Source organism: Lagopus muta, chromosome 3 (genome assembly GCF_023343835.1).
Source record: "Lagopus muta isolate bLagMut1 chromosome 3, bLagMut1 primary, whole genome shotgun sequence".
NCBI lineage: Eukaryota > Metazoa > Chordata > Aves > Galliformes > Phasianidae > Lagopus > Lagopus muta.
The window spans coordinates 5,553,631-5,579,971 of NC_064435.1; the positions used below are offsets into that span (position 1 = coordinate 5,553,631).

The 26,341-nt window shown below is 39.5% G+C and overlaps 1 protein-coding gene across 3 annotated transcripts in view; it reads left to right on the forward strand.

Moving 5' to 3' along the window:
• The window catches only part of COL22A1 (collagen type XXII alpha 1 chain), a 226,658-nt gene that overhangs the window by 77,414 nt on the left and 122,903 nt on the right, over positions 1 to 26,341 (forward strand). For all 3 annotated transcript variants that reach the window (XM_048938956.1, XM_048938958.1, XM_048938957.1), the window contains 8 exons: positions 3,132 to 3,243; positions 11,223 to 11,346; positions 13,500 to 13,775; positions 14,822 to 14,902; positions 15,499 to 15,612; positions 16,174 to 16,218; positions 20,059 to 20,112; positions 20,848 to 20,883. In XM_048938956.1, the coding sequence (XP_048794913.1) occupies positions 3,132 to 3,243; positions 11,223 to 11,346; positions 13,500 to 13,775; positions 14,822 to 14,902; positions 15,499 to 15,612; positions 16,174 to 16,218; positions 20,059 to 20,112; positions 20,848 to 20,883 (842 nt within the window). The remainder of the gene's footprint in view (positions 1 to 3,131; positions 3,244 to 11,222; positions 11,347 to 13,499; positions 13,776 to 14,821; positions 14,903 to 15,498; positions 15,613 to 16,173; positions 16,219 to 20,058; positions 20,113 to 20,847; positions 20,884 to 26,341) is intronic.

Genomic DNA, 26,341 nt, shown 5'->3' on the forward strand with positions numbered 1-26,341 from the left:
TGAGACAGAAATCAAACTCATTCTTAAGGCAACAGACCATGTTCCCTTTAGTCTGATCTTGAAATAATTATCTTGAAAAAAGATATTGTGGAACCTCTAGACAGAGCTGTTTGATCATCCTCTGATCATGCCTTAGAGTATGGCAGAATGCAGTGTGAGCATCCTTCCTGCCAAAAAGAATCTGCTGAATGTTATGATTAAACCATGTCCAATGCCAAGTTTTACCAATATTACCCTGCAACAGGTAGCCTACTTTCTGATTTTGGAAAAACTCACTTCTTCCTGTAAGGAGTTACTACTTGCAAGTAAAGAAACATTCCTCTGATTTGATCAGTAGAGCAGTGCATAAGAAATTGCTTTTCAAGCAAAGTATGATGTTAGGAATTTGAGCTTCTCTTCCAGGTCACTGTTTTAACATTAATGGAGTAGGGTATACTGCTTTTAGGGAGAGATAATCAGGTTAGAAGTTTTCATTTCATATTGTTTTAGTAGCTAGAATGAAGTAGGAGGCTTGTGATCAAAGAGTGTTATTCATCTTACTAAGTGTCATATTTATGGCATTACTGATTAAATTGTTCATAAAGCAACTGGGAAATTACACCTGTTCTTTTGTACAAAAAGTACCTTTTAAATCAAAGCACCTGAGAACAGGAAAGTCCCACCCTTTCATCCTGTACATGGTGCACTGACTGGGTTACAGTAGCTTTGTTCTTGCTAAGTAGCTGTGTTCCTTCCATTTCACTTTTGGAGGGGACTGGAAAGCAATGTATTGCATCTAATTTTACCTGTAGCCCTCAGTCAGCATTTAGTTTGTGTCTTCTAACCATAGCCCAGCCCTTGAAGTCCTGTCTTCCCAGATTTGGCTAAAGAGAGTTGAGGACGTGTGAAAGCCAGTACTTGAAGGGAGCTTATAAATGGAAGGGAGACTGACATTTTACATGGTCTGATAGTGAAAAGACAAGGGGGTATGTTTTAAACTAAAAGAGGGGAGATTTAGATTAGATTTTAGATGGAATTTTTTTTACTTACAAGGTAGTGGGGCACTGGAACACGTTACCCAGAGAAGTTGTGGATGCCTCATCCCTGGAGGGATTCAAAACCAGGTTGGTTGAGGCCCTGGGCAGCCTGATCTGGTGTCTGGCAACTGTCCCATGTCAGAGGGTTGGAATTAGATGATCTTTGAGGTTTCTTCCAACCCAAGCCATTCTATGATCCTATGATTCTATGCTTTTTTATTTAAATCCAGGAGTGACTCCATTCAATGCCACTTACTGGCACTGACAATGTGCTCCCTCCTTGATGGTAGAAAAGTGAGGTACAGCCCAAATTTCTACTGTCACTCCAGTGCAGAATTACAGTACAACAAACTAAACAGGCAGTGACTGGGGAAAGTTTAAGTGCACTCTTTTTAATGCTCAGCCAGGTAATGCCAGATGTAAACTCCTGTTCAGGTATTGGAGAAGTGGTTACATCATCACTTATTTCTTATCTTAACATTGGTATTCAGTACTAAATTGAAAAGATCACACTCTTTCCTTCACAATCTTAGTCCCAGTCCTAAAGTCAACAAGGGAATGATTTAATCCCAAGTGCTTCTAGACATTTGAAATAAATAACAAATGAAATTAATATAAATGCTATATATATTTTCTTTTTCTGCTAGAATAATCTTAGAGATAACTTTCAAGCACATACTTATTTGGAACTCTCCTTCATAGAATCATAGAATCACCAAGGTTGGAAAAGATGTCTAAGATCATCCAGTCCAACAGTCCACCTGTCACCAATATTTCCCACTAAACCAACATCTAAATGTTTCTTGAACATCTCTAGGGACTATCTTTCTTCTGGTCTTAATTGGGCAATCTATCCTGACTAATTTCTCAACTCAATTGGCGATATTCAGGGTTTATTTCTTTCTTCTTCCACTTAGAAATAGGATGGTACCTCTTTAAGGAGATACTGTAAATGGTCAGGATAGCAAGCTTATAATTATATTATTCTGAATTTAAAAATCTGAAACATTTATTCAATCCTGAATGCAAATCAGACAATATTAATGTAAGTTGTGTGTAATCATTTAACATTTTTTCCTCTCGACTTCTGCCTCATTCATTGTAAAAATGGATAGCCTATGAGTGGGATATATCATACCTCATTTCAGTAGTCTTAAAATGATAGTGTAGGTCTCCTCTATGGTGAATGTAAGAAGGTAGGGACTACCAAATAGACATTGAACTTGTCTTTAGATAGGTCTAAGACAGGACTGGTGAGTCATCTTCGTAGAAACTTTTAGATTTCTCTGCTGACTCATAAGGGTATTGAAGCAACCTGCATACATCATGTCTCATTTCCAGACAGCTGAAATTAGATGAGGTGTATCTTACCCTCAATAGACACTTCTTCCTTTAGTGTATGGTCACATATTCTGTAATGCTATTGAAATCCTTGAGATAATGGATGTTTGAAGTGTTTATTACTTTGTGAGCTTTGGTTGACAATGAAGAGAGCGAGTCTCATCTCACTAGCTATAGACCTTTACCAGCTGAGGTTTAGCATGCAGACTGTGCATCCTAAACTCTCTTTATGTCAATGGAAAGAAACAAGCACTGTTAGTATCTGTTTTATTATGAGATGAATCTTTCCCTAGGAACACCTCTATTCAACTCTTTGCCTAACTGGATGAGAATCTGTGTTATTGCACTGTCTAGAGAGCTGAATTTTATCTAGATAAATTATATGTGAAGTGCTCTGTGATCATGGGCTTGTATCATATTTCTCTCTAAGGAAAGTAGAGATAATATCTGAATTGAACACACAGCAGTCATGGCGTGATAAAGACGAGCATTTGCTGGTTTTGCGTGCTCTCTGACACATGTAGGGACTTTTCCATGAAACTACATGGCACTTTAAATTTTGTAAAAAAAAGCTCTTATTCATTTATTTATTAAAAGTTTGTCCAAAAAAAATTGAAATTCCCTGAATTTCCCTTATAAGAAAAATTTTAATCTCTCACGTGTTGTGATTCTGGGCTATCATAACTAAAATGCAATTAAAGACAAACCCCACTGCTCTCTTTTTTAAATAGCAGCCTGATCAATATCCTGTATTTACACTTATGTTATGTTCAGGGTTTGACCTGATGGATTCGTTCAGTGTGAAACAGATCTTTGGAATGAAAGAAAATGGAATTCAAAGCTCTTATGTACGACTTGGAAGTTTCCCTGTTGTTCAGAAAACTGAGTGAGTACCTTGGTCTTTCACTTTATTTTCATCTGAGTCTCTGATTTCCATTGTTTGGTTCCTCTAGTTGAATCATGAGGCAAATATCTGGTACCTATACGCTTTTCAGTGCTGCTGGCACAGAATTTGTGACAGATGCTTGAGATCCTCTATAGCCACATGAGGCTCTACCCTTATAGAGAATGAACTACTTTCTGGGTATTGGGAATGGTTGTTAGGAGCAACATTAAGAAATTCACAAAAGAACTTAAAGCTTAGTAAAGTGAATCTAAAGGAAATGTTCGGTAGCTTTCCCACTGAGATAGGGGATCATAAACTCATCCAGGCTGGAAAAGATCTTCAAGATTATCAACTCAAACTATCTTAAGCTGGATTTGCAGCTTGTGCTTCTCCAAAGACCTGTGTTTTCTACTTCATGGATACAGTTGGTGATGGGAGTCTTGTCTGCATGTTGGTCTAAGGTTTTTTCACTGTTGGCATCAAGAACAGAGTAGGAGATGCGAGTCATGACCTGGGACTCTGCCTCCCAGGGGTTCTCGTATCTTCTACACTCTGGGCTCAGCTGGAGTTTCAGCTCCTGATCTGAATCTTCACAAGGTAGAGATCTGCCACATAATATGGAGAGGGCATCGATCTCATTGGGATCACAGAGATGAGGTAGCATACCCCACCCACCATGGCTGGACATGGGTTCTTCGGGAGGGCCAGGCTGGGACAGTGAAGAAGGGGAGTTTCACTGTGTGTGAGGGTAACAGAAATGCATGGGGCTCTGCCTTGGGATAGGGGAGGAGCCTACTGAGAGTTTATTATCTTTGATGTAAGGCTTATTTTGAACATATTGTTTTAAGTAGGAAAAGTAAAAACAAGTTTTAAGAAAAAAATCTTAGAGTTTGGTAGTATCTAGGATGTACCAAGCTGTTTGAACAAACTCTATGCATTTGGAAGAAACTCCTCCTATCAGTTGCTCATCTGTCAATGAACTATACATGTAAGGTGAAAATTAACTCCAAAGTTAAGATAATGCCAAAGTAATACAGTGTCTAGCAGTTCTGACCATAGAGAACTGCAGTTCAGGCATCCTTGAACATTATTGAACATGTCTATAGCTTATTTTTGGTTTTTATTTTTATTTTTGGTATCTGAGTCCTGTTGAGACAATGTATAATACTCTCTAAGCTCACTTGTGCCTCAGTACTTCAAATGTTAGCAAATAATTTACTTCATAATCTGAATGTCATTTATGTAGCTGTAGTGTCTCTTCTAAAAATTGTCTTCTACAAGCTACTAAAGTAACTCCCTTCACTGAAAATTCTATAACACTGGTGAGTCTGTTGGTGCAAGTGTGTATTCTACTGAAAGCTATAGTTCAGAATACATTAATATGTTTGTTAATAGCAAGAGACCAGTTTATGGTAGATGTTTTCAGTTAGCTAATAACGTTTTGGATCTTCTAAAAGAATAAGCAATTTTTAATCCTCTGTCACCGTCAATTCCGTCCTTAGAGCCTTTTATAATCTGAGGCTGTCAGCTTTGTCATAGGCTATCAGGATGGTTTCTTTTCAGGTTGTCATCTCAGTCCTGCTAGCAGTAGCCTTGGGAAGAGTGAGTGCCTAATTTCACCGAGTAACCACAAGACGTAGATCGAATTGAATTGTCATCATTAACATCCTTGCAATAAATTTCACTGAGCTAGTTTGAACTTCAGCTTAAAAAATCAATGGGAATTATTTTCCTTTTTATGGAGAAAAGCTATTGATTTTTTCTTTTTTCTTTTTCCGGTCTTGGCTCTTTTACTCAGTTCATTGCATCTTCAGATTGTCCTGTGACTTGCATTTGTTTCGTTTCACAACATTTTTTCATCCTGTAGCCCACCTAGATTGATTTTCCCTTCTCTCCTTTAACTCCTCTCTTTCTTTCTCCATTTAAACATAGAGTCTTGAAAAAAATTAAAGTACAAATATACTGTATTGAAAGGCAAACTCTTTACTCTGAAGTCCTTAAATGATATCAAGTCTCAGGGTAAGTAAATTCAAATTCATCATCTGGGAGAAGGCTGGTAAACTCAGACACCTTGGTCTTGACAGGGAGTATAAACATTACATGTGTGTAGAAAGGGGAATAAATCAATTTGTAAGCTCATTGAAGTTTCTGGGTAGCATCCTTTCTTGCTGTGGCTTCTAACAGCAAGTGATAGCATGTTTGCTATCACAAGAGGGAGTTATCGCCAGGACCACGCAGAAAGAAGCTCATGAAGTAGGGCAGTCCAGATTCTGATTAAGAAATTCTGGTAGTGATGATCCACTGTTATGAGGCTCTGGGAAACAGAAATTATACAGTCCTTGGGGGTATAAGCAGAAATGATCAAACACTTAACAGTTAACTGTCTCCAGCACGGGGAACTCCATCACTACTGTGAGGATGCCGTGTTCAGTCTTTGTGTCCACAGTTCAGTAGATAAGAATGGAGTGAATGGAATGTTAAAGAGGAAACAAGTCTAATAGTGAGAAATTGAAGAAGCACAGTGTAGTAAGATAAAATTAAGATGTTAATAACTGAAGTGATCACCATCTGTAAGAACCTTTGGGGAATCAAATTTTAGTGAAGGGTCTTCAGAGCAATGAATAATGCTAGGCTAAAAGTCAATGTCTACCTGTTAGCAGCACCAAAAATCAATGTGGAAGAAATACACACTCTTAATGAATGTATTTAAATTCTGGAACAAGTTACTATGGTTTATAGAGAGGTGTCCATCTGCATTCCTTTTAGAAATTAATATTTAAAATACTTTGTTGTTTTTTGTTGTTGCTGATATTCTCCCAGAAAGACTGAAGAAGCAGAGACAGGCCAACCAACTATGATGACTTTCTGCCTGCTCAGATTTCATCCGTTTATCTGTTGATGTTCCTTCTAAAATAAGTAGAATATTTTTTGTCCAGGACAATTATAAATAAAATATCCTAAATTAGTTAATCAAAATGACAAAGATTCCTGTTAAATGGTTAACTGGAACACAGAATTAAAGAATTTTTATGTTTTCAGCCTCTCGTATTTTAACTTTCATACACCTGTGGTTTGGGAATTAAACCAAATGGATATGTAACTGCAGAAAGCATCTGCATGTTCAGTCCATTTTACTTGTTGGACATCAGGATTCTGAGATGCTACGCATAGGATCATTGCTCACAGAAAATGAAATCTCATAAAGCTTACAGAGCTGATAACTGATAATAAGCAAAACAAAAACATCTGTCCTGTCTTGCAGATAACCTCAAGCAGTATTTAGCAACTGATAGCAACATCTCATAATTAGATACAAAATCATTAACTGAGTATTATATTTAATTCACTTTATTATCTTCTTAAAGGATCTGTATTATTTTATATAAGCCTAGTACTTCTACAAAGTGCCAGTTTAGTTGCATGTAAAATGTACTTATTTATCTTCTTGAGCCTATACCTACAAACTTTTTTCCCATTCTGTCCTCCAATTATTTCTTCTAATCCTTCCTCCTGCCCTGTATATACCTCACTCTTCTCTTGCCTGATCTGATTCTGCTTGTCCTGGCATTTGTTTATGATCTGTTTGCTCTTTCCAATTTGGAAATATTATTTTCTTCTTCAGCATGCATATGTTGTTGGATGTGGGTAGGGGCATCCTGCATCCTTACTTCAACTTTGTCTTAGTTGTCTTAGGTTTCTTCATGAGCTCTTGCCTTGGTATCATCGTCAGTTCTGTATGACAGAGAGGAACATTCTACCAACAGCTGCCAAAACTTCCTGCACTTAACATGAATCCTGTTGAATGTTTCTTTGCTCTTCACTTATTTTCAAGCATAAATATATTATATTAAGAAAGGCTGAGAGAGATCAGATTCTTCTGTTTTGTAGAAGAGAAGGCTCTGGAGCAGTTTCATCCATGTGTATATATACCTGATAGGATATGAAGCAAAGAAGATAGAGACAGAATTCTGAGTGGTATCCACTGACAGGACAAAAAGCAATGGGAACAAATTGAAAACATGAAACTTGATCTAAACACAAGAAAAACCTTCTTTAATGAAAGTGTAGTCAAACAATGTAACAAATTGGGGAGTGTCTATCCATGGAGATATTCAAAACCTTACAGGATGTAGTTCTGGACAGTTGGTTCTAGCAGACCCTGCTTGAGCAGAGGGGTTGGACTTGATTTCAATAGGTCTGTTCCATGATTCTGTGATGTATGGTTCAATACTGCATCCTCTCTACTCCTCTCTACAGCCATGTTTTTCTCTTTCACCTTCTCTTCCAAAGACCAGAGACAGCTGGCAGGCTTGGTCTGTGACCTATCACAAAATTTCTTGTGATCTGGAAACCTCTGCTTATTTTCTTTTTTTCTTTCTTCATCTTCCACTTCTGCCATCCTAACAACCTTAAGTTGTCTGATGTGTGTGGAAATGAAATGGTTTTCTGGAGCCTTATTTCACAGGCTCTAGGGAAATTGACTGTTAGTGATTTTTAGCTGCTGTGAAAAGGGTCGAATTTTCAGCTGTGTCTTTTTCTTATCAACTGCATGCACCCTATTAGTAACCATTACATTCAATGTCTAAAATGACAACTGATAATCTTATTTTCTCCTTTGTATTATTTTTATAGTTGTAGGATCTCATGCTGATTGTTACAGATGCAGATTTTTATGCTAAAAAAATATATGTAAGAAGGAGACCATGTTGTGTAAGTGGGTAATGGCTAAGAGAGCCTCCTCCTTGGCCATTACCATTTTTCCTTTGTAGAAGTTGTGATTCACCTGACCTTGGAGATGAGTTAATTAACTCCTAGACTAACCTGCAGCACCTGGGGATTCTTATGTCTTAGAGTTTTATAATAAGTTATTCTGCAATCCATCTTGTTGTCAGAGTTATAGACCAAGGAACTGGCAGAGAGCTCCCTTGTAGGTACCAGACATCCAGCAAAGCTCCATAATATGGATCATCAGCTCAGTTCAGCCTGAATAAAAGAAGGAAATAAAACATTTCTGAGGACAGCAGTTCCTACGTAAATTTGAGCTTCTAGATGGAGATGACTTTTTAGTGAGGAAAGAAATGAAAAGAGATGTTGATATTTATGCAGTAATGCATCTCTGTAAAAGATGCAGGGACCGAGGACTTCAGAACAGTTTTTATCATATCTTCAGAGCAATGAGAGTGTTTTCAGGTTTGCTTTTGGCAGGAATCCCTTCTCTGGCTTCTGCTTGCACTCAGTTCTTCAACACCTTTAAAAATCAGCTGAGGGTGACTGCGAAAAACTCATTATAGTCTTCTATCACTTTAAATCTACTCAATGGACTATTTGTCAGCCACAGTGTGATGAAGTGTGGCTGGACTTATGAGGATGTTTAGGTGCCTAACTCCTAGTTTTTCTGCGGGCATTAAGCATCTGAAAACTTTTTCTGAATCTAGCTTTCATCGTGATATTCATGTTCCTAGCTCAGAGGTATCCAGAGAGACTGAGCACAGAGGCCAGCCACCAGATTTGCTTGCAGACTGCCAGGCTCACTACGTTATCAGTACAAGGGATTAAACCCAACCATATGTTTGTATAACTACTCCCTTAGCAAAGTAGTAATGCCACAGTTAGAGTCACTACAGATGAGTAAGTCAATAGGACGACCTGTGCCCAAAATGCAAATCAGGTTCCTAAGGGGCTGGGTTGGCTCACTAAATCCAGTTATGATGGTGAAGGTAGGTGAAAGGAGTGAGGAAAGTGCATTAGACACAAATTTTGAAATAGAATTTTAGGAGTTGAGCCACAGGGAAGTCTCCCCACTAACAGCACTCTTACTTAGAAATGTTCAAGAGGATGCATTGATAAAAAATGCTTTTTCAACTATCAGCATTGCTGCCTTGTGAAGTTTCTTGAAGGGGGGGAAGGAAAACAGCCCAATCTGTCAGTTGTAGTAAAAGCCAAGACATGCCTCCTCTTCTCTGACAAGCGTAGAGACAGAAAGTATACAAAGCCATTTGACAAGAAACTTGTACTAAGACAGGTCAGCAGTGAAAGAGATCTGGATGGGTGCCCTTTTGAGAAGGCTGATGTGACCAACGTGATTCCCTCCTGCCAAGAATTCCCTAGTCCTTCTTGGTGGCTCTCAGTGCCCCAGTCACACCAGTGTTATTCACCATAGCATCTCTGCCAACAGAGTGACGTCTGACTGGCTTCTTTTTTCAGCCCAAAGAGAGGAGATCTCAAGTTATCTTGCGTGCCTTCAGGGAGGTGGATGCTGGCATGTTGATGTATCAGGGAGGCATGGCTTGTGAATAGCTGCTACTGAGTACTGAGACAGCCTTGTCAACTCTCCAAAGGGAAGGAGCTGGTGGTAAAAATGAGCTGGTGGTAAACGAGCTGGTGGGAGCCTGGCTCAGTTTTCTCTTGTGATGGAAAGCCTCAGACAGTTTCTATGTCCTCAGTGGGAAGACCAGCTTATAGTGGTGTCCAGTCTCCATGGGCTTTTTAAACAGCAAAAATTACAGTACTGGAAGAAGCCACAGTAATACTTGTTCCGAATTTTTAACTTGGCTAAAATGTAGGAAATTCAAAGCACAGATTAAAAGATGATTGAACATTGTGGCTTTCATCATTTGCTGTAATTGTAAAACACAACATTTTGGAAATTTTGAGTATGAGATTTTTGCTTTCAACTTCGGTAACAGCTTCTAGTTGAGCATGCCTTCGGATTAACTGTGAAGTATTCCTTAAGAGAATCACTTTTCAGTGTTTTCCTCTTTATTAATTGCTGCTGTTGCCTTTATTTTCTAATGAGTGCTCATACCTGTCTGCTCAGATGTCCAGAAGCAAAGATATGATATTTAGGAAGGACCTATTTAGGACTAATCAGAGGAGCAGGCTGGCTTGGGCATTACAAACAATGAAGTTAACTGGGAGTATTCAACTGGGAAAAAGAGATGGCTTAGAGGCAATATAAACAAATTTTATAGAATCATGAATGCGTTTACAAAAAAAAAGAAAAAGAAAAAGAAAACTAATTAGTTCATTATGTTGCCCCTTGCAAGAACTAAGCCCTAAATGAACAAAAAGAGGCTCATTATACAGTAGTAGCAGAGTAGTGTGATTACTAGCCAATGGATGTTGTGAAGTTTACTAGGCTTCAAGGGGAGACTGGAAAAGACCATACATAGGAAGCTATAGGAATAGTAATTGTAGATGTCTCTGAAATTGACCCCTGAATCACATAGAGTTGGAGGGAGGGAGAACACACTTGTTCTGTTTGTTCTCATTTGTAGATGTCCATTTACAGCTAATGACAAAAAATGGTGATACTGGGTAAATTATGCCTTCTGTCTAGTCCTGTCCTCTCGCTTATGGTATGTTCTTATGTTGGGGCTGAGTCAAACACTTCTGCTTTTTGTAAATTCAGATTTATGCATGGATGATGGAGTCAAAATGAGTAAATTGCTGCCTAAAATGATTATAAGGCTTTATTCAAGAAGGTACTGTTCTCCCAGGCCACCAGCTAAGGAAAATCTGGGGCAGACATGAGGTGTTGTGCCTGTTTTGGGGAAATATTACAATATTTGTTGCTGTAACTTGGTACATTTATAGAGGATTTCAGATGTGCCTGCCCACTGCTGGATGTCTCAGATCTCCTATGCACCTGAAGAAGAATATGATTTACTGAATGTGTGAGCTAAAGCATCAGGTGCAACTCAGCTGCTTTGACCTGATGGATCCCATTGTGAAGTTTTCACTGCTCTTTATTTAAGTTGAGAGCTTCTGTATTGGAATAGAGAAGGGCTCTTCAAGGACAGAACCACATGGAGGGAACAAGCTCATGTTCATTGCTTTTCAGGCTGCCAAATACAGCAGATTTTGTGGGAGCTACGTGATATTTTTGGGAAGCATTGCTGGGATAAGCAGAGTTTTAGAAATTGTGCTCTACATTGCTATGCCTCATACATTTCTGTCTTTTTCCCTCCCCATGCCAGGGATGTATTCCCACAAGGTCTGCCTGATGAATATGCCTTTGTAACTACCTTCAAATTCCGAAAGGCTTCCAGAAAAGAAGACTGGTATATTTGGCAGATTATTGACAAGTATGGCATACCACAGGTATGAGGCCCTTTGCTGCCAGAAAGAGCAGCCTTGTTTCCTTCTGACTGCATGAATCAGCCTTCTTGCCTTAACCTCCCACTCCTTAATTTTCTGTTTTTCTTGCTGAAAAATCTTTACTTTTAATTTGAACCCTGGAGGAAGTATTGCACAGACCTTGATTGTTATTAGCATGCAAGTATATGTGTTAGTTGGAAAGAGTAGGGGAAATACAGCTCTTGAAACTGCTTTTGGGTATGTGTACAGACTAGGAGAACAGCTCTGTGGAGAAGGATGTGGAGGTAAATGAAAAGCTGGATGTTTGCTTCTTTAGGAAAGGATAGCCACACAGATATACAGCAGAACAAGAGCGCAGTGTGCTATAACAGGTTTGAGTACGTACATTCTAGATATCATCTGAAGGCATTATGGACTCTTTACTTAGGAAATAGACGTAACACTGTGCTATGAGTCTTGGCTGCTGTAGAATTTGATCCAGTAGTATTTTGCAGGTACTCTCAGGAACTTGGAAGAAAAATACTGTAACAGTGGAATAAAGGTTCACATGATCCTATGTAGCATTCTTAACAGCATGATGTAGTGTAGAGGTTCAGTTGTGCTTTGGAAGGAGGTGGTTTGGTCGAGTTGTTTGTTTTTCAATTTCATATGTTTTGCTAGAGATGGCTGAAATTTGAACTGCTTGGATGTGGAGGGAAAAAGAACTCTAGATTCTCAGTGATGTTTTCAAAAGTTCCTGAAACTGTAGTGCTAGAATTGTCCTAGAGCCTCAAGAGCCTTGTTTCATGCGTCCAGTAGTGTTTGGGCCACTGTAAGTCTGCTGACCTGCTTAGCTTATGGACTGCAGGCACTTCTGAGCTAGCACTCATCTGAGGGGCCATTTCTGGCCAGCATGGTGCTTGCTGCATGCATATTTTGGGTGAAGTTTGGACATAGCCTATGTGACTTCCATCAGATACAGTTTAGTGCCAATGTTGCCAAACTGCTTCCAGCTCTGCAACTCGTTAGTGCACTGCTGCTTCCCCAGGATCTGTGCTCTGCTCAATCCCCTGCTACAGCTACTAAATGCTTAACTTTGTAAAAGAGAAAATCAATTTGTAAATGATCTAAAGGTATGTCTCAGAAGCCTATTTTTGCCCACTCCATAAGTTGCAACATGGAGTACGCGTAGAATAGGTTGTGGGGGGAGAAAGGCAGAGATAAAAGAAAGATGGAGAGAAGCAGTGGTGAGATATTTATTCTGCAGTGTTTTAAATGGAGTGGCATTATTCAGTACAACATGAAATGGGACTTTTGTTTTCATTCATTGAAAGTGCTTTGCCCAAGAGGGCTCACTTAGGACTTTGTTTCTTGTGTGCTATACTTCTTTGATTTACACTGAAAAGAAGACTATTGAGGCCATCTGTCTTTTATCCCTTCTAGGTTTCCTGCATCCCTAAGCATTGTCTCTTCCACCTCTAATTAACTGAATTAGACCAGGAACCAGTCTCCAACACTGTCTTTAAATTGCACGGTTTGGCTGTATCCACACTGTGCAAAACCTGATCCTAGGTCTCCTCCGAGCCTAAGACATAATCATTATTGTTTGTTTTGGTTTTCATTTGAAAGTGTTTGAAATAACATGTAGGCAGTACAGCTCAGCAGGCTGTTTTCTTATCAGGAAATGAGGGATTTGTCCATGCCTAATGGGATGGTTGAAAGCATGTGATGGTGTCTGAATAGCAGAGTCTATTCTGATGGGAAGTAGTGGAGGATTGTACAGGATCCAGAACAGGCTCAGCTTTGTCTGTAAAACTTTAGAGAGACATTCTGGACATGTGCTACTACTCAGGCATGCCCAAACATTGCCTGGGAGGCATCACAGTGGTATGGAATGAAAACATGCCAAGGAATCTGCTCACGAGTGAAGGCTATAGATGATCATAGGGTTGTGCTCAAACCTGTCTCCTGCCCAGTCTTGTTTTTTAGAACAGGTTTTAGAACCCATCCAGTTTTATGTCATACCCAAATAATGTTCTCTGCTCCTTTCTTGGGCTTCTAACCTCATCCTGTATCATCTCTGGCTTTGGAGTGTTAGTTGGCAAGTAGAAAGTAAGAAAGAGGAGGCTGTATGTCTCATTAGCAATAGTACTTACATTACTTTTGTTTGTTTTCAGGTTTCAATCCGACTGGATGGAGAGAACAAAGCTGTGGAGTACAATGCTGTGGGGCTTACCAAGGATGCTGTGAGAGTGGTCTTTCGAAGTGCACGAGTCAGTGATCTTTTTGATCGCAGCTGGCACAAAATTGCCCTCAGCATTCAGTCAACAGCTGTCTCGCTGTACATAGACTGCAAGCTTGTGCAGATGCTGCCTATTGAAGATAGGGAAAATATCGACATTCAAGGAAAGACTGTGATTGGCAAACGCTTGTATGATAGTGTCCCCATTGATGTAAGTATTGAGTGTGCTGATTAGAACTAGTGTAGCATTCAGCACTGAGCATTCAGCATGTGTCTGTGTTTTGGGGTGCTTATATTATAATTGGCTCTTTTCTTGAAGCAGCATTGCTAAAATGTGACCTGTGTTACGTAGATAAAACAGGTAGGCATCTCGTTGTGTACAGGACTTACTGCCTGCTTATGTGAGACTGCCATTATCTCTGTAAAAGGGATTAAAAATGAGAAACCCATTTCATATTTCTGACCAGTCTCAGAAAGCAATATACTGAAGATCAGAGACAAAATCATCCACAAATACTATCAAAATGAATACTGAGCTACCCATATGAGGGTGTTTTTTTGTCCAGTCTGGCATTATGAAAATTTCCACCTGTGACAGCAAGAGAGGGGTGAAAAAAGGAAGCCTGTTAACTCAGTTGAGTCACAATATAGTCTCAGTTTCTTGGAAAATAAACCTGATATTAATGTCTCTTTCTCCAATTGAACTTGAGACCTGCACATTGGATCTGACTGCTGGGTAGCTGTGTTAACCTGGTGTAACTTAAACATGATTGTTTGGTGGTTTGAGACTTAGGTAATCTTTCTAAGCTGCACAAGAAGGATGGAATGTGCTTATTAAATGTGCTAATAACATTTCTCATGCTGGGGTAAATGGTCAGAAGGCACAAGGCGCAACAGGAGAAGAACAAAACTTATGTCTAGATGACATTTTAGGAAGTAGGTGGGCAGAATATGTTTTCTCAGACAAGAATATGTTTTCTTCAGGCAAAGAAATTAGCAGACCTTCTTATTTGTATTAAAAACTGCTTAAAGTTTTAATAGGCATATCAAGCTCATTAACACAGCATTCTTGGAGAATGCTGAGATACTGGTCCATTATTGATGGAGGGAGATAGGCTACAGAGCCACAGAATCTTTATGAATTTAGCTCTATCTGGATTTTATTTGTATTCCTCTGCATTGTACATATCCAAACAAAAGGACATGCATTCTTTAATAATTCAATGTCTCTGAGACTTGCCTCACTTTGCCTTCCAGTTTGATCTTCAGCGGATGGTTATTTACTGTGATTCTCGGCATGCTGAGCTGGAGACCTGCTGTGACATTCCTTCAGGACCAGTAAGCTTCTTTTTGTCATTAATTTATTTTCATATGAACACTCTTTGTTGAAATCTATTACACAAACCAGGAGATATATGACAGTGTGGTATTATCATTTTTATAAGGATGGTGAATCAGACCTAGCTATATAACTGGTAATTTAGCAGTGCCTAAAGAGAACCACCGTAAAGAGATGAGTATGAGGAGTTTGAAGTTTCCAAGTCACTTTTGCCCTGTCAAGCTGTCATGGCAAACAAAAGTCTGAAGTGATGATGGAACAAAAGAACTTCAGCATGAAATATTCAGCATGAATCCCACTGGTTTTATTTGGGAAAAGCTAACACAGTGCCAATAGCTGCTTAGTTTCCTGTGCCCAGCTCTCAGTAGACACTTCCACTCTCCCTCTTCTCCCCTCGATCTTGGCTAAAGAGTCTCATTGTTCATTTTGCCACATTTTCCTCTATTGTTTGAATGAATTGCTTCTATGAGATTTAATTCCTAACATAATTAACCATGCATTATCCAGTAATGCCTATCCAGTTTCTCTAAAGTGGGTGGAAGAGAAAGCTTTCTATCATCAAGGCTTCATCATGACTTTGGGTGTTTGGATGTAGTGCCAGGTCACAGTCCTGACAGAAGCACCTCCCGTGGAAGTGAGGCCTACTGTTGGCAGTGAGCAAGTTGCCCACCTCAAGACTTTCAATTGCTCCTGTCCTGCTGGACAAAAGGTGAGTGCTGAGCGCGTTTTCTTTTTGGTGTGTTATATGGGTTTGGAAATAGAGGTGTAACACCATGCAAGTGAGTTCTAAGAAGGACTGCATTTATTTGTGAGGTGCTTTAAATCTAGTGGTGGTAAGTATTTGATAGAAATATCTAGACGTGTTATTCACAGATGAGATCTCTGTAGAGGTGATGGCAATCTTTCCAGATGTTTTCTCTTAATCTAATAAAGTGAGTTTTGACTACGCTGATGGTCTTGACAATAGCTTTGAAAATAAATGGATTATTTTTATCTACTTCAGATGTGTGTATCCTTCTTCAAATGAGTGGTAAATGGAGGTAAATATAGCCATGCTGAAAAAAATCTCATACCTTTTAATGATCAAGTGGTTGCTTCTATTGGTTGTGACTGGAACCTTTGAGCAGCCAGCTTCACACTCTAGAAGACGTCATTTTCAGTCTGCTATCCCCTAAAACAAGAGCATTCTTTTGTAGTCCTCAGTGACTGTGAGGCTGAGCCTCTCACTGCATTATACAATGAAGTCTGACTGATCATGTATTTTCTTTAGGGGGAGAGAGGCTCAATTGGCCCTGAAGGTCCTAAAGGTCAAAAGGTCAGTAGGATGTTCTTATTCATCTGTTTAATAAAAACAACTGCAAAAAGTGTCAGAGTATGCTGAGGAGTTGAATATTTTAAGAAATAAGAATTAATTTAGCATATCACTTAGTTTAGATGCATTTCAATGATGCTTGGAGTGCTGGGGATTCTGCCTGACTTGTATCTTTTCTCTAGGTTTTTGCATTTGAGTCTCTGTTTCTACTCTATGTTACTTTAGAATAAATGTATTCAAAAAGCTTTTCCTGTTGCTTCTAAACTGGCATTGTTGCAAACCACTGTAATTGACTATGACATGCACAACTTTCATGATGAGTCACCTGGAAACCCTTCTGTGCTGAGCCTAGCTCAGCACCAATAGAGAGCTGTAGGTTAGGCAGGAGCCTCCCAATCACTCTAAAAATCACTTGAGACTGGGGCAATGAACTACCCACGGTCTGTTATTATCAAGTGTGTTTGAGTCATGAGCTTTTATTAAATAAACACCACTCTCCTTACTATGCTTATTCCTACATGATAGGGTAGGAGAATGGTTGTGATGGCTGCTTTAAACTTCACAGTGCACGGTTCACTCCATATTATCCTGCATATTCTGCAGCCTTCTTTGATGTGTGTATGTATACCTTCAACACAGACATTCCCCTTCTTGCTTGGCTCCAGTTACAGATGTGAAACAGCAGACTGAGAGGGGAGCAGTTGTAGTGGAAGAAAACAGAGATTCGCATTGCTTTGGAGATGAAAGTTGGTCATGATGGTGATTCCTATTTTCACCATCTGTGTGATTAAAAAGCCTTTGGGGGTACAATCTGTATTCAAAACTGTGTCCATCTGAATTACTTTTGAAAATTCAATCCCTCTGAAAGTGGTGAAAAAACTAACTGCAACCCAGGAAAAGGTATTCAGCTGTCCTGAAACAACTCCCAGTTGGAGGGAAGAGGAAAAATCTGAGGGTTTTGGAAGGCCAGATATCCTCAGCACTGTTTTTTGTTGGTGGTTTCTTTCTGTTAGTTGTTTTATGGGTGAGCTTGTCTTCTCTCTGCAGAGAGAAGCTTTGAATGATGAGGATAAGTGTTTTGGGGTATGTTTCTGATGACAATAAAGAACATAGTTGCATTAATGCTCTGATGTGCACACCCGAAACTGCAGAAATTATTTCCTTATGTGAATATAAATAGTAACTTTCTATTTTAATATGTGACAGCTTAAATAATGAGGGTCTGTTTTGAAGAATGGCAGTCAGTATTGTCATGAGGAGGCTGCAGAAGGTCGATTATGATTATGATAAAACCACCCTGCAGCAACGTCCTGTTGTCTTTCTCTGCTTTGAAAAGGTCTTTGCACTGGTGAGGATGTTGGTACTGTATAAGACAGCACCGTGTGGGAGATATTAGGTGATTACCTGACGGGCATGTCCAAGCATTGCATCAGAAGGCTTTCATTAACAGATCCGCTAAGTGGGTGTCCCACTCCCCCAAAGTGAGTGACTCAGTGGCTCTGCAGCTATGTGTCATTTCTCCTTCAGTTTAGTGGTCCATGACTTGCATACTACCAAGGCAGGACTGTGTGACAAGCTCTGAGAACTGGGGATGAGAATGTAACTGATGGTTGAATACAGACAATTTAGCTTCTTTATCTGCTAGCAAAGCACAGATTTGGTTCATCCCCAGGACATGCCTTTGGTCTCTGGGGATGGTTGCCAGCTCTCAGCATTGATGGATCATGGCTGCCAGCTCTATGGCTAGTATGGCTCACCTTCCTTCAATGGTTGTAATTCATATTTAGACATGAAAAACTCTTCTAAAATAGGTAAAAGGCAACCTTCTAGAGGGTAGTCAAAGGGAATGGCTCAAGTAGTATGACAGAGAATAAGACAGAACTGCCTGTTCAGGATAAACTGATAAATAGATGTGGCACCTAGAGACATGGTTTAGTGGTGGTGGATTGATGGTTGGAGTTGATGAACTTAGAGGTCTTTTCCAACCATAATAATTCTACAATTCTACGATTCTATGATTCCTTACCAGCAAAAATTAAATTATTAATGTTATCAATAGCAGTTCTTGCAGAGATCAGCTAAAGACTATGGCTTGTCACAGTCTGTGCTCTATGTGCAGGAACTAATGCCTCTCTCTTCCTCACTGTATTACTGAGGTACCCAGACTAAAATGCTGACAAGTGGTAGAAAGTGGATGCTATCTGCAGCAACCCAGTATTAACATGTTGTATACCAGGTCACATAGAAATCAATGGCTTCTGTATTATGGCTTTGAAATGTCCATAATATGTTTTAGGATCATTCAGCTCGTCTCCTCATTTCTGAGATGAGTTATGTTTGAAAGCTGTGTTGCTCTTGTGTGACATAAATGAAAGAGCTGTGTATTCAAGAAAGACTAAGTAAATTAAATAAATAAAGATCAAACCTAAGAATATAGTTGTTTAAAATGTGCTGTCAAGCAAGTACAGCATGAGAAAAGATTAAGCAGTAATTACTTAAATGTCTCTATTTAAAGTAAACTAATTAAGAAGGAAAGGAGTTATCACAAGAAGGTGGAAACAGTGATGTCAGGGCTCTGAGTCAGAAGTCACGATTTTCTATACAGACATTATTAGTATGGAGCATCTCTAATTAGGAGTGATTTGCATGGCTGAAATCCAATCCTAAATGACTTGAACTCAAGGAGTATTTAGGGGGACTGTAGACGCTTGGGCATTATCAAACAACAATTTAAAGACCAATACTGAGAAATACCCTAGAAGGGACTCTGTGGCCATATAAGAACCCAGGAAAGAAGCTGATTCATCATTCAGTTTATGGGAGTAACCTGAGAAGTTAGTCCCACCAGGGAGTACTTTTAGGTCAGTGTTCAAAACCTGCTTGTCCCAAAATGGGGATCTGTGGAGAGGCTGATAATGGTAAGAAAGGGAAGGCAACTGTAAAACTTTTCCTAGGCTAAGACAGATTTCTTAGTTGTTGCTTTGGTTTGGGTTTTGGTGTTGGTTTTTGTCATTGTTGTTGGTTGCTTCTTTTTTAACTAGACCAGCAATAGCTGCTGGCTTATTCAGTCCCTGTTTGAAGAAAGAGTAATGGCTACTTGTTTCTTTGTGTTTTTTTTTGTGGGCTTTTTTTTTTTTTTTCGTAGGAGGGGGAAGTAAAATCTCTTTAGCCAGCTTTTTGTATGTTTCCTTTCTTTCGTTTCCATTTGAGGAAGCAGTGAGTGTGCTTGTGTGTGTTGTACCTTTCTGCCAGCAGATCTTGAAAATCTGGTGTGAGTCAAAACAACGCTTTTTTAAAAAAATTGGAAGTATAAAAATAACTCTAAAATCTTAACAATATTCACAGGTTTATTTTTTTCCACATCTTAGGTGTGCACCTTCTTGGTCTTACGAAAACCAACTTTCTAAGTCCTTCCTGGCTTACCAGAAAATAATGACTTTTGAAGTACCTCTGTGCCTTGCCAGTGCACCTGGAATACTTCTAGCAATGTTTTCATACGAAAAAAAAAAAAAAAAAGAAAAAGTATGTAATTCATGCAAGTCATTATAAATGCAATGAAGTCCACCCCATCCTTCTGGACTTCTTGGCAGGAGTGAAATCTTGTCACTGGAGAGAGGTGGAAACAGAAGTGTCTACAATCTCAGCCAAATTTTCATTGCACTGCCTTCCAAAAAAAACCCCAAAGCAAACAAGCTACCCACAAAATGTAAGCACCAATGTGGTGCAACTTACAAGTGAGGCCAGCAGGGAGGTGTAAGAGGACATCTCATCTGTTATTCCTGTGCCTGTCAGGAAGGAGGTGAATTATCTCTGTGTTACCAATGACCTTTCTTCTTTTCCAAGGGAGAAAGTGGCAGCCAAGGGCTTCCTGGACCCAGAGGAGAAAAAGGAGAGTCCGTAAGTACAAGAACAATTTCAAGAAAGGGAAATAGAATGCAAGTAGTTGTTCTCTCCTCTACTGTGAACTTTTGCTGGTGATGCTGTTGTACTCTGAATGTTTTTCTTGCTGGGCCTTTGTATCAGGGAGAAGCTGGTGTTTCTAGCATTTGTTGGTATATCTGAGGGAAATGAATCATCCCTGACTTCAGTTGATAACTAACTTAGTATTAGCCTTTAAATCAGTATTTGACTTGGATGTACTTGGTTTTAGCACAGCTGCACATCCAGCAGGGGACAATAAGAGGCAATTGCACTCAGAAGATGGAAATCACTCCTAAAAACATACGTCCAGCTGACCAAGATCCAGCTTCCTCCAGCTTCAGTTAATACAAATGCCAGGCTGAGTTTCTACAAAAGAAAATCTTTATCCCTAAGTAAAACTCATTCAATTAATGCTTGTTGCCATTTTTGATTTTGGTAACATAGTTTTAGACTCCAACATAACTATCAAAGAAGATGTCTTTCTAGTGCTGAAGGAGAATTGGTGATGGGTTTTCTGTTTTAATTTGTTGTTGAATTATTATCAAGGAATTTTGTCAAAAATGTCTTTCCCCATGTTATCTGTCCTATGAATATGTGTGTATGTATATATTTGTCGTATGTAGATATCAAAGAAGGGATGAAATACATATTTATTGCACAGTTTGACATCCTTGCTAGCATATGTACTTTCTTCTCTTTTTGTATTTCTAGGGCAGAGCCTATGGCAGAGGAGAAAAAGGAGAAAAGGTAATGTAGTATATAAACCTTCGTTGGACTAGTTAAATGAGAGATGCTAGCTGTTGCTTTACCTTAGCTCAGAAAGTATATTTGAAGTGCACAAGATGCAGTAAATGTGATACATTTGGATCTTTATGGGAAAGTTTTTTACTGGGTTAAACTTCCCTCTAAAGAAAATCTTTCAATTGTTCACTGCTTTTCCCCTTCGTGTTCTTTGACTTTCCTTTGTGCACTGGAAATGTAAAACTATTAAATTGAAATCATAATCTTTGCTTTATGTAAGCAGCTGTGAGTTCATGGAAGATAACACTGTAAAGCAACTGGCTGCAAGGATGGAAAGTAAACAGAATGTATAAGTTCAAGTTTATTGAATTTTCAATGGGATTAAATTTGGGTCGTGAGGATACTGCTGTAACTCTTTTGCTCCATTGGATCTTTTTCATTAGTAACCTGTAGGATGAAAGCCAGAGTATTTTCCTACTGCAAATATGAGCTGAGACAGAGAAATAAGACTTCGAGGTTTCAAATTACAGGTACAGAGAAAAACCACTGCAAATTGCTGGGTCACCTGTCTTGAAAAATGTGTTCAGTTGCAGTTAACAATGAGGAAAAAAACATAACTGGACTAACCTACCTTTAAAAGGATCTGAGTTTCCAGACAATTTTAGCCCATTCCCCTTTTCCCTCAACAAAATGAGACTGCAGAGGACAAGTTTCTGCGTGCAGTTCCATATTACACCTAGATATGGATGTTTTCTTTATCACTAAAATGGAATTTTATGTTGTGGAATGGGAAAACATTGACAGGAGGGTATAGGAGACAAATGGATAAAATAAGGAAGAAGTCATGCTGCCTGCTGAAAATGGGATTGAGTCAATAGAGCTGGTTTCCACGAGTTCCATAGTTAACTAATTGCTCAGGGAATTTAAAATAATATTGGTTTGTGGTCTGAAAGGGAGCATGGTGCAGTAGCATGAACATGGCATTTATGACCATTGCATCTTCTCATTTGTTCTTTCTGTGACTGATTTATTGATTGTTAATAGTGGCAATGCGTCATGTGAAATTACAAACTAAATGAGGGTTGTTCATGGCAGGAAATATTATTGAGCTGGGCTAGAGACATGGGGGTTGTAAAGCACACATTTCAGCATCCATCTTCCTGTAGTCCTCCCACTGACAGCCAGTATTTAGCCTCTGAGACTCGGAACTCAGCCTTTGGAAACCAGCTTGTGCTTGGCAGGTAGTGAGAATCAGCAATCTGATGGGAAACATGATGTTTGTAATGCAAGTTGTGCTGCAGTTGAGGCAAGTTCTTGTTTTCTTATGTTCCGATCTCTGCAAAAAGTGGTAGAAAACATTACTTCATCTCTATTAGTCCCATACCTGAAAAAAAAGGTCTGCATGTCTGGAGGGCAGGAGGTAAAAATAAGAAGGTCCAACAGACGTGATGTGCTTATACAGAACTATTCTGATTGGGATAGCCAAACAAAATAGACTGCCCTGAATGACGATGTGGGCACAGAGATCCATGAGTTAATGGCCAGTTTTTGTTTATTTGGTACTCCTGCCAGCTCAAGCAGTGTGTGCTCAGCTGTGGTAGCCAATATGTGTGTGCCCCATGCATGTGTGCCCAATGGTTTAGAGTCACTGCTGTTGCTGTTGGAGAGCCCAGGTCTATCTACTGTGACTCACTGGCTTGAATAAAAAGAAGATCTGGGGATCTGGCACAGAGGGAGGGACATAGTTAGTGGGCATGGTGGTTATAGGGTGATGGTTGGACTAGATGAGCTTAGTGGTCTTTTCCAACCTTAATGATTCTGTAATTCTATGTGAATATAATTGTTCTTGAATGTAAAAGATCATCTTCAAGGTCAGCCTTCAGGTGTGAAGTTGAGCCTCCAGGAGAAAGCAGTTAGGATTTTATGCTGGCTGGGGGGAATCACCCATGCAAAAGGTTTCCATTCAGTGGATGTAGACCATGACTTTTTCTTTGTGCCAGAAGAAGTCTCCATGAGAGGGAGGTAACAAGAATTGTGGAGAGATGGGATGCAAGTGTCTGCGATGCTAATTGACATCCATACTTGTGAAAAAAGGAGGAGGGCAGTGTAGGAAATGAGACCCTTTCCAGACAGAAGAATGTGACACCTGAAAGGAAAGGGTTCATGTGACTCTTTTTCATTTTCCTGCTGTGCTGTAATGGATGCATGAGCATGAATTCTTGTTTTTCACTGGCTGTGACAGATTTGTTTCCTTGATTTTTTTGTGCGTATGAGCCAGTGCTGGGAAAACAGATTAGACACTGGACTTCAAAGAGTTGCAGTCTAAGCAATCTTTGCTATTCACGTCCTTTGTAAGGACAAGGCTACAATCCTAAGTGTTGATAGATGAAGGTTCTCACCTTTGAGAGGATTGAGATGAGGAGTTTGAAATCATCCCCTTGGAGTATTGCTCTCTACTGTGCCAAAGTCAAACACCTGCCAGACTGTGCTTTTGCCAAGTATTATGTGTAGGGCAATTATGTGGAGTCTGAGGTGTTTGTTAGAGGGCAAATCCTGAGCTTTTCCAGGACAACTGCAGAGATATTGGCCTTGCTTCTCCAGACTATTTCCCTAGTTACAGCACTAAGTTCAAGCCAGAATGATGCTTGTATTAGAACATATGACAGGCCAACCACATCATTAGTGGTAAACCATAAGATAATAGAAGCTGTGGTTAAAAACCTAATTCGTATTGACATGAGGCCTAGTATGACTTTGAAAACCAAGAAATTTGCTGTGATGTCTCAAGTGACAGCCTAGCATGTTCTGCCAGGCCTAAATAACTCTGCTTGATAGAGGATGACGAAAGAATTGCACACAGATATAAAAACAGACAGTAACATAATGACCCTGCTGATGATAATGCATGCTCTTGGGCGAGCTTTCCTATTCAAGTGTGATTGTGTTGCTTCTGCTCTGTGTTGGACCTTAAATTTCTGCTGTTCACCATCATCTTTCAGCCCTTGAAGTGTTTAGATTACATGTAGTCTGTTGTGTTTCTGCTCATGAATTCATGCTGTGTCTTCATTGACTTGCTTTAAACAAGCTTCTCTGACCAATAATTCTAATTCTGATAGTTCTAATTTTCACACGGAGAAATACCCAAATCTATAACGTGATCTCTATAACATGGGTCACTATGAAGGTAACATTTTGCCTTTATTTCATAGGTGTTATTCAAATAGATATTTGTTAGATCAGATAGCCTGGTCTTGCAGAGCTCTCGTCCAAAAGGAATAGGTGCAGGAGAAGAGTGAGGACAGAAAGAACAACTGTAGAGCATTTTAAAGGATAATTCAAGCAAGATGGAGTTTCAGTGACTCTTGATTAAAGTCAGGTAAATCGCATTTGACAACGGAGGTTCTGTCCAGTATGAGACTTGCATTCCTGGGGCACAGCCATCCACATCGCAAGAGATTTTGTCCTTTTAATACTTCTGTAACAAGTTTAGCTTAGAGGCTAGCAACTTACACCTTGTCTTGCACAGCACAGAATATTGTCCAGCAGTGCTGAGCTTTCTTATATCCCCAAAGCCAAATGTGCTGAGGAGGGTCCATAGGTGAGAAGGTGCGTGGGGAAGTGGTAAGTTTGTAGGGTAGATGGTGAAAATAAGCCACTTTGAGTGGTATGGGCACTTCACTAGGAAATATTTTTTTCATTTCTGTTGGTAATGCTAAGGGAAAAAAAACCATCATCTAGTTCAAAAGGAGCCAAATGAAGTTGTTTTTAATGCAGTATGCACTGGAGCTATTCTTTGCAGTCTGCTCTGGAGGATAAAATTTGTGTGTTTAAAAAAAGAATGCTTACAAATTCATTGAAGAAAGACATCTGCCAAGATCTATTCTATACAAAGTCATTGTCTCTGCTTCAGGATGTCTGCAAGTCATTTTTAACTGTGATCTGCAATAGCAGGATGGTAAGCTGGTGAAGTATCCAGTGAGGGCACTGCTGCAGATGAGATATGGGTTATCTATTCTTATGGTTTTGTGTTCAACTCTTGATGAATATCCCTAACAGCATCATTGCCCAGGAGGGGACAGATTTTTCCACAGTCCACTGAAGGCTTGTCTAACGCTGTCTTTAGCTATTGAATAAGAGTCTCTGGCTCCTGGTGTGCAGAGGAAAGGTATAGAGTAGATGGTTATTAATACATTTTCCCGAAGGAAAAGCAAAGAAGAGAAAAAAAGGGGTTTTAATGGAAGAGTTGAATCAGGTGATTGCTCCTGTGAGTTTTAATTATTTTTTTCCACAGGAAGCCACTCTAGCACTTTGTAGAGGAGAAAAATAACCAGGAGAACCCATCTTCATCTGTGGAGATTTGGATGGAGGGTTCATTATGGATTACTGTGCCCTACGGGAGTTCTACTGATAATATATTTCCAGGAGTATCTGAGTTTTCCCTTTGTGCTTTATCTATTCTCCTTCATGCTAAATAATCACACATTCAGCAATGAGAAACAACTTCAGAAATTAAGTCTATATTCTTCTAACAATGTTGTTTTCATTTTTTTTTTTTTTTTAATGGTAATGACTTGCCCTGATAAAAATTCATGGGAAGGATTATAGGATTTCTAATGAGTATAATACCTCTGAAGTGGCTTGCTTATTAGAGATGTAGTTACTGCAGGACCAAGCATAGAAAAGCAGGCAGATAGCTAAGGCTCTGGACTATGCTGCAGGAGACCTAGGCAGAAAACTTGACTCCTATAGATTTCCTGACTTTGCCCAAGAAGTCTTTGTTCCTGTAATATGAAGCTGGAGAACTACTTTCTCTTCAGACTTTGAATATCTTTGCTTCTCCCTCTCTGACATGTCATCCAAACTGGATAAATTCCCATTTTTAGAGATTCTGGAAAAACTTTAGGAAAAGCTAATGTAGGAAGGTTGTCACCTGAAATCCATGTCACTTCTTTAGCTCAGCACTGTGTCATCAGCATGGCCTAACGAATTATCATGAATGGATGCTGGTGCTTTCCAAAGCTCTCTGAGTCCCTTTTCAGCCAGCCAGCCCTGGTGAAATAGAGCTATGTTTAAGAGGATTTGGACTTGATAGTTATCTGAACAGTACATCAGCCCAGACAAGGTCTATAACCTCAAGGAGCACCATCCAAACCTGAAGGTTTCAGTGATGAAAGAATTCAGTTTTAGGCTGCTCTCTATAAGAATAAGGCAGAGGAGTATGTTTTCAGTGATGAAGGGTGATGAAGCTGTGAAGGACCTGGAGCACAAGTCTTATGGGCAGCAGCTGAGGGAACAGGAATTCTTGAGTCTGAAGAAGAGGAGGCTCAGGAGAGGCATTTCTGCTTCCTATGGTTCCCTGAAAGGAGGCTGTTGTGAGATGGGATTGGCCTCTTCTCCCAGGTAACAAGTGTTGGGACAAGAGGCAATGGCCTAAAGTTGCACCAGGGGAGGTTCAGATTGGATA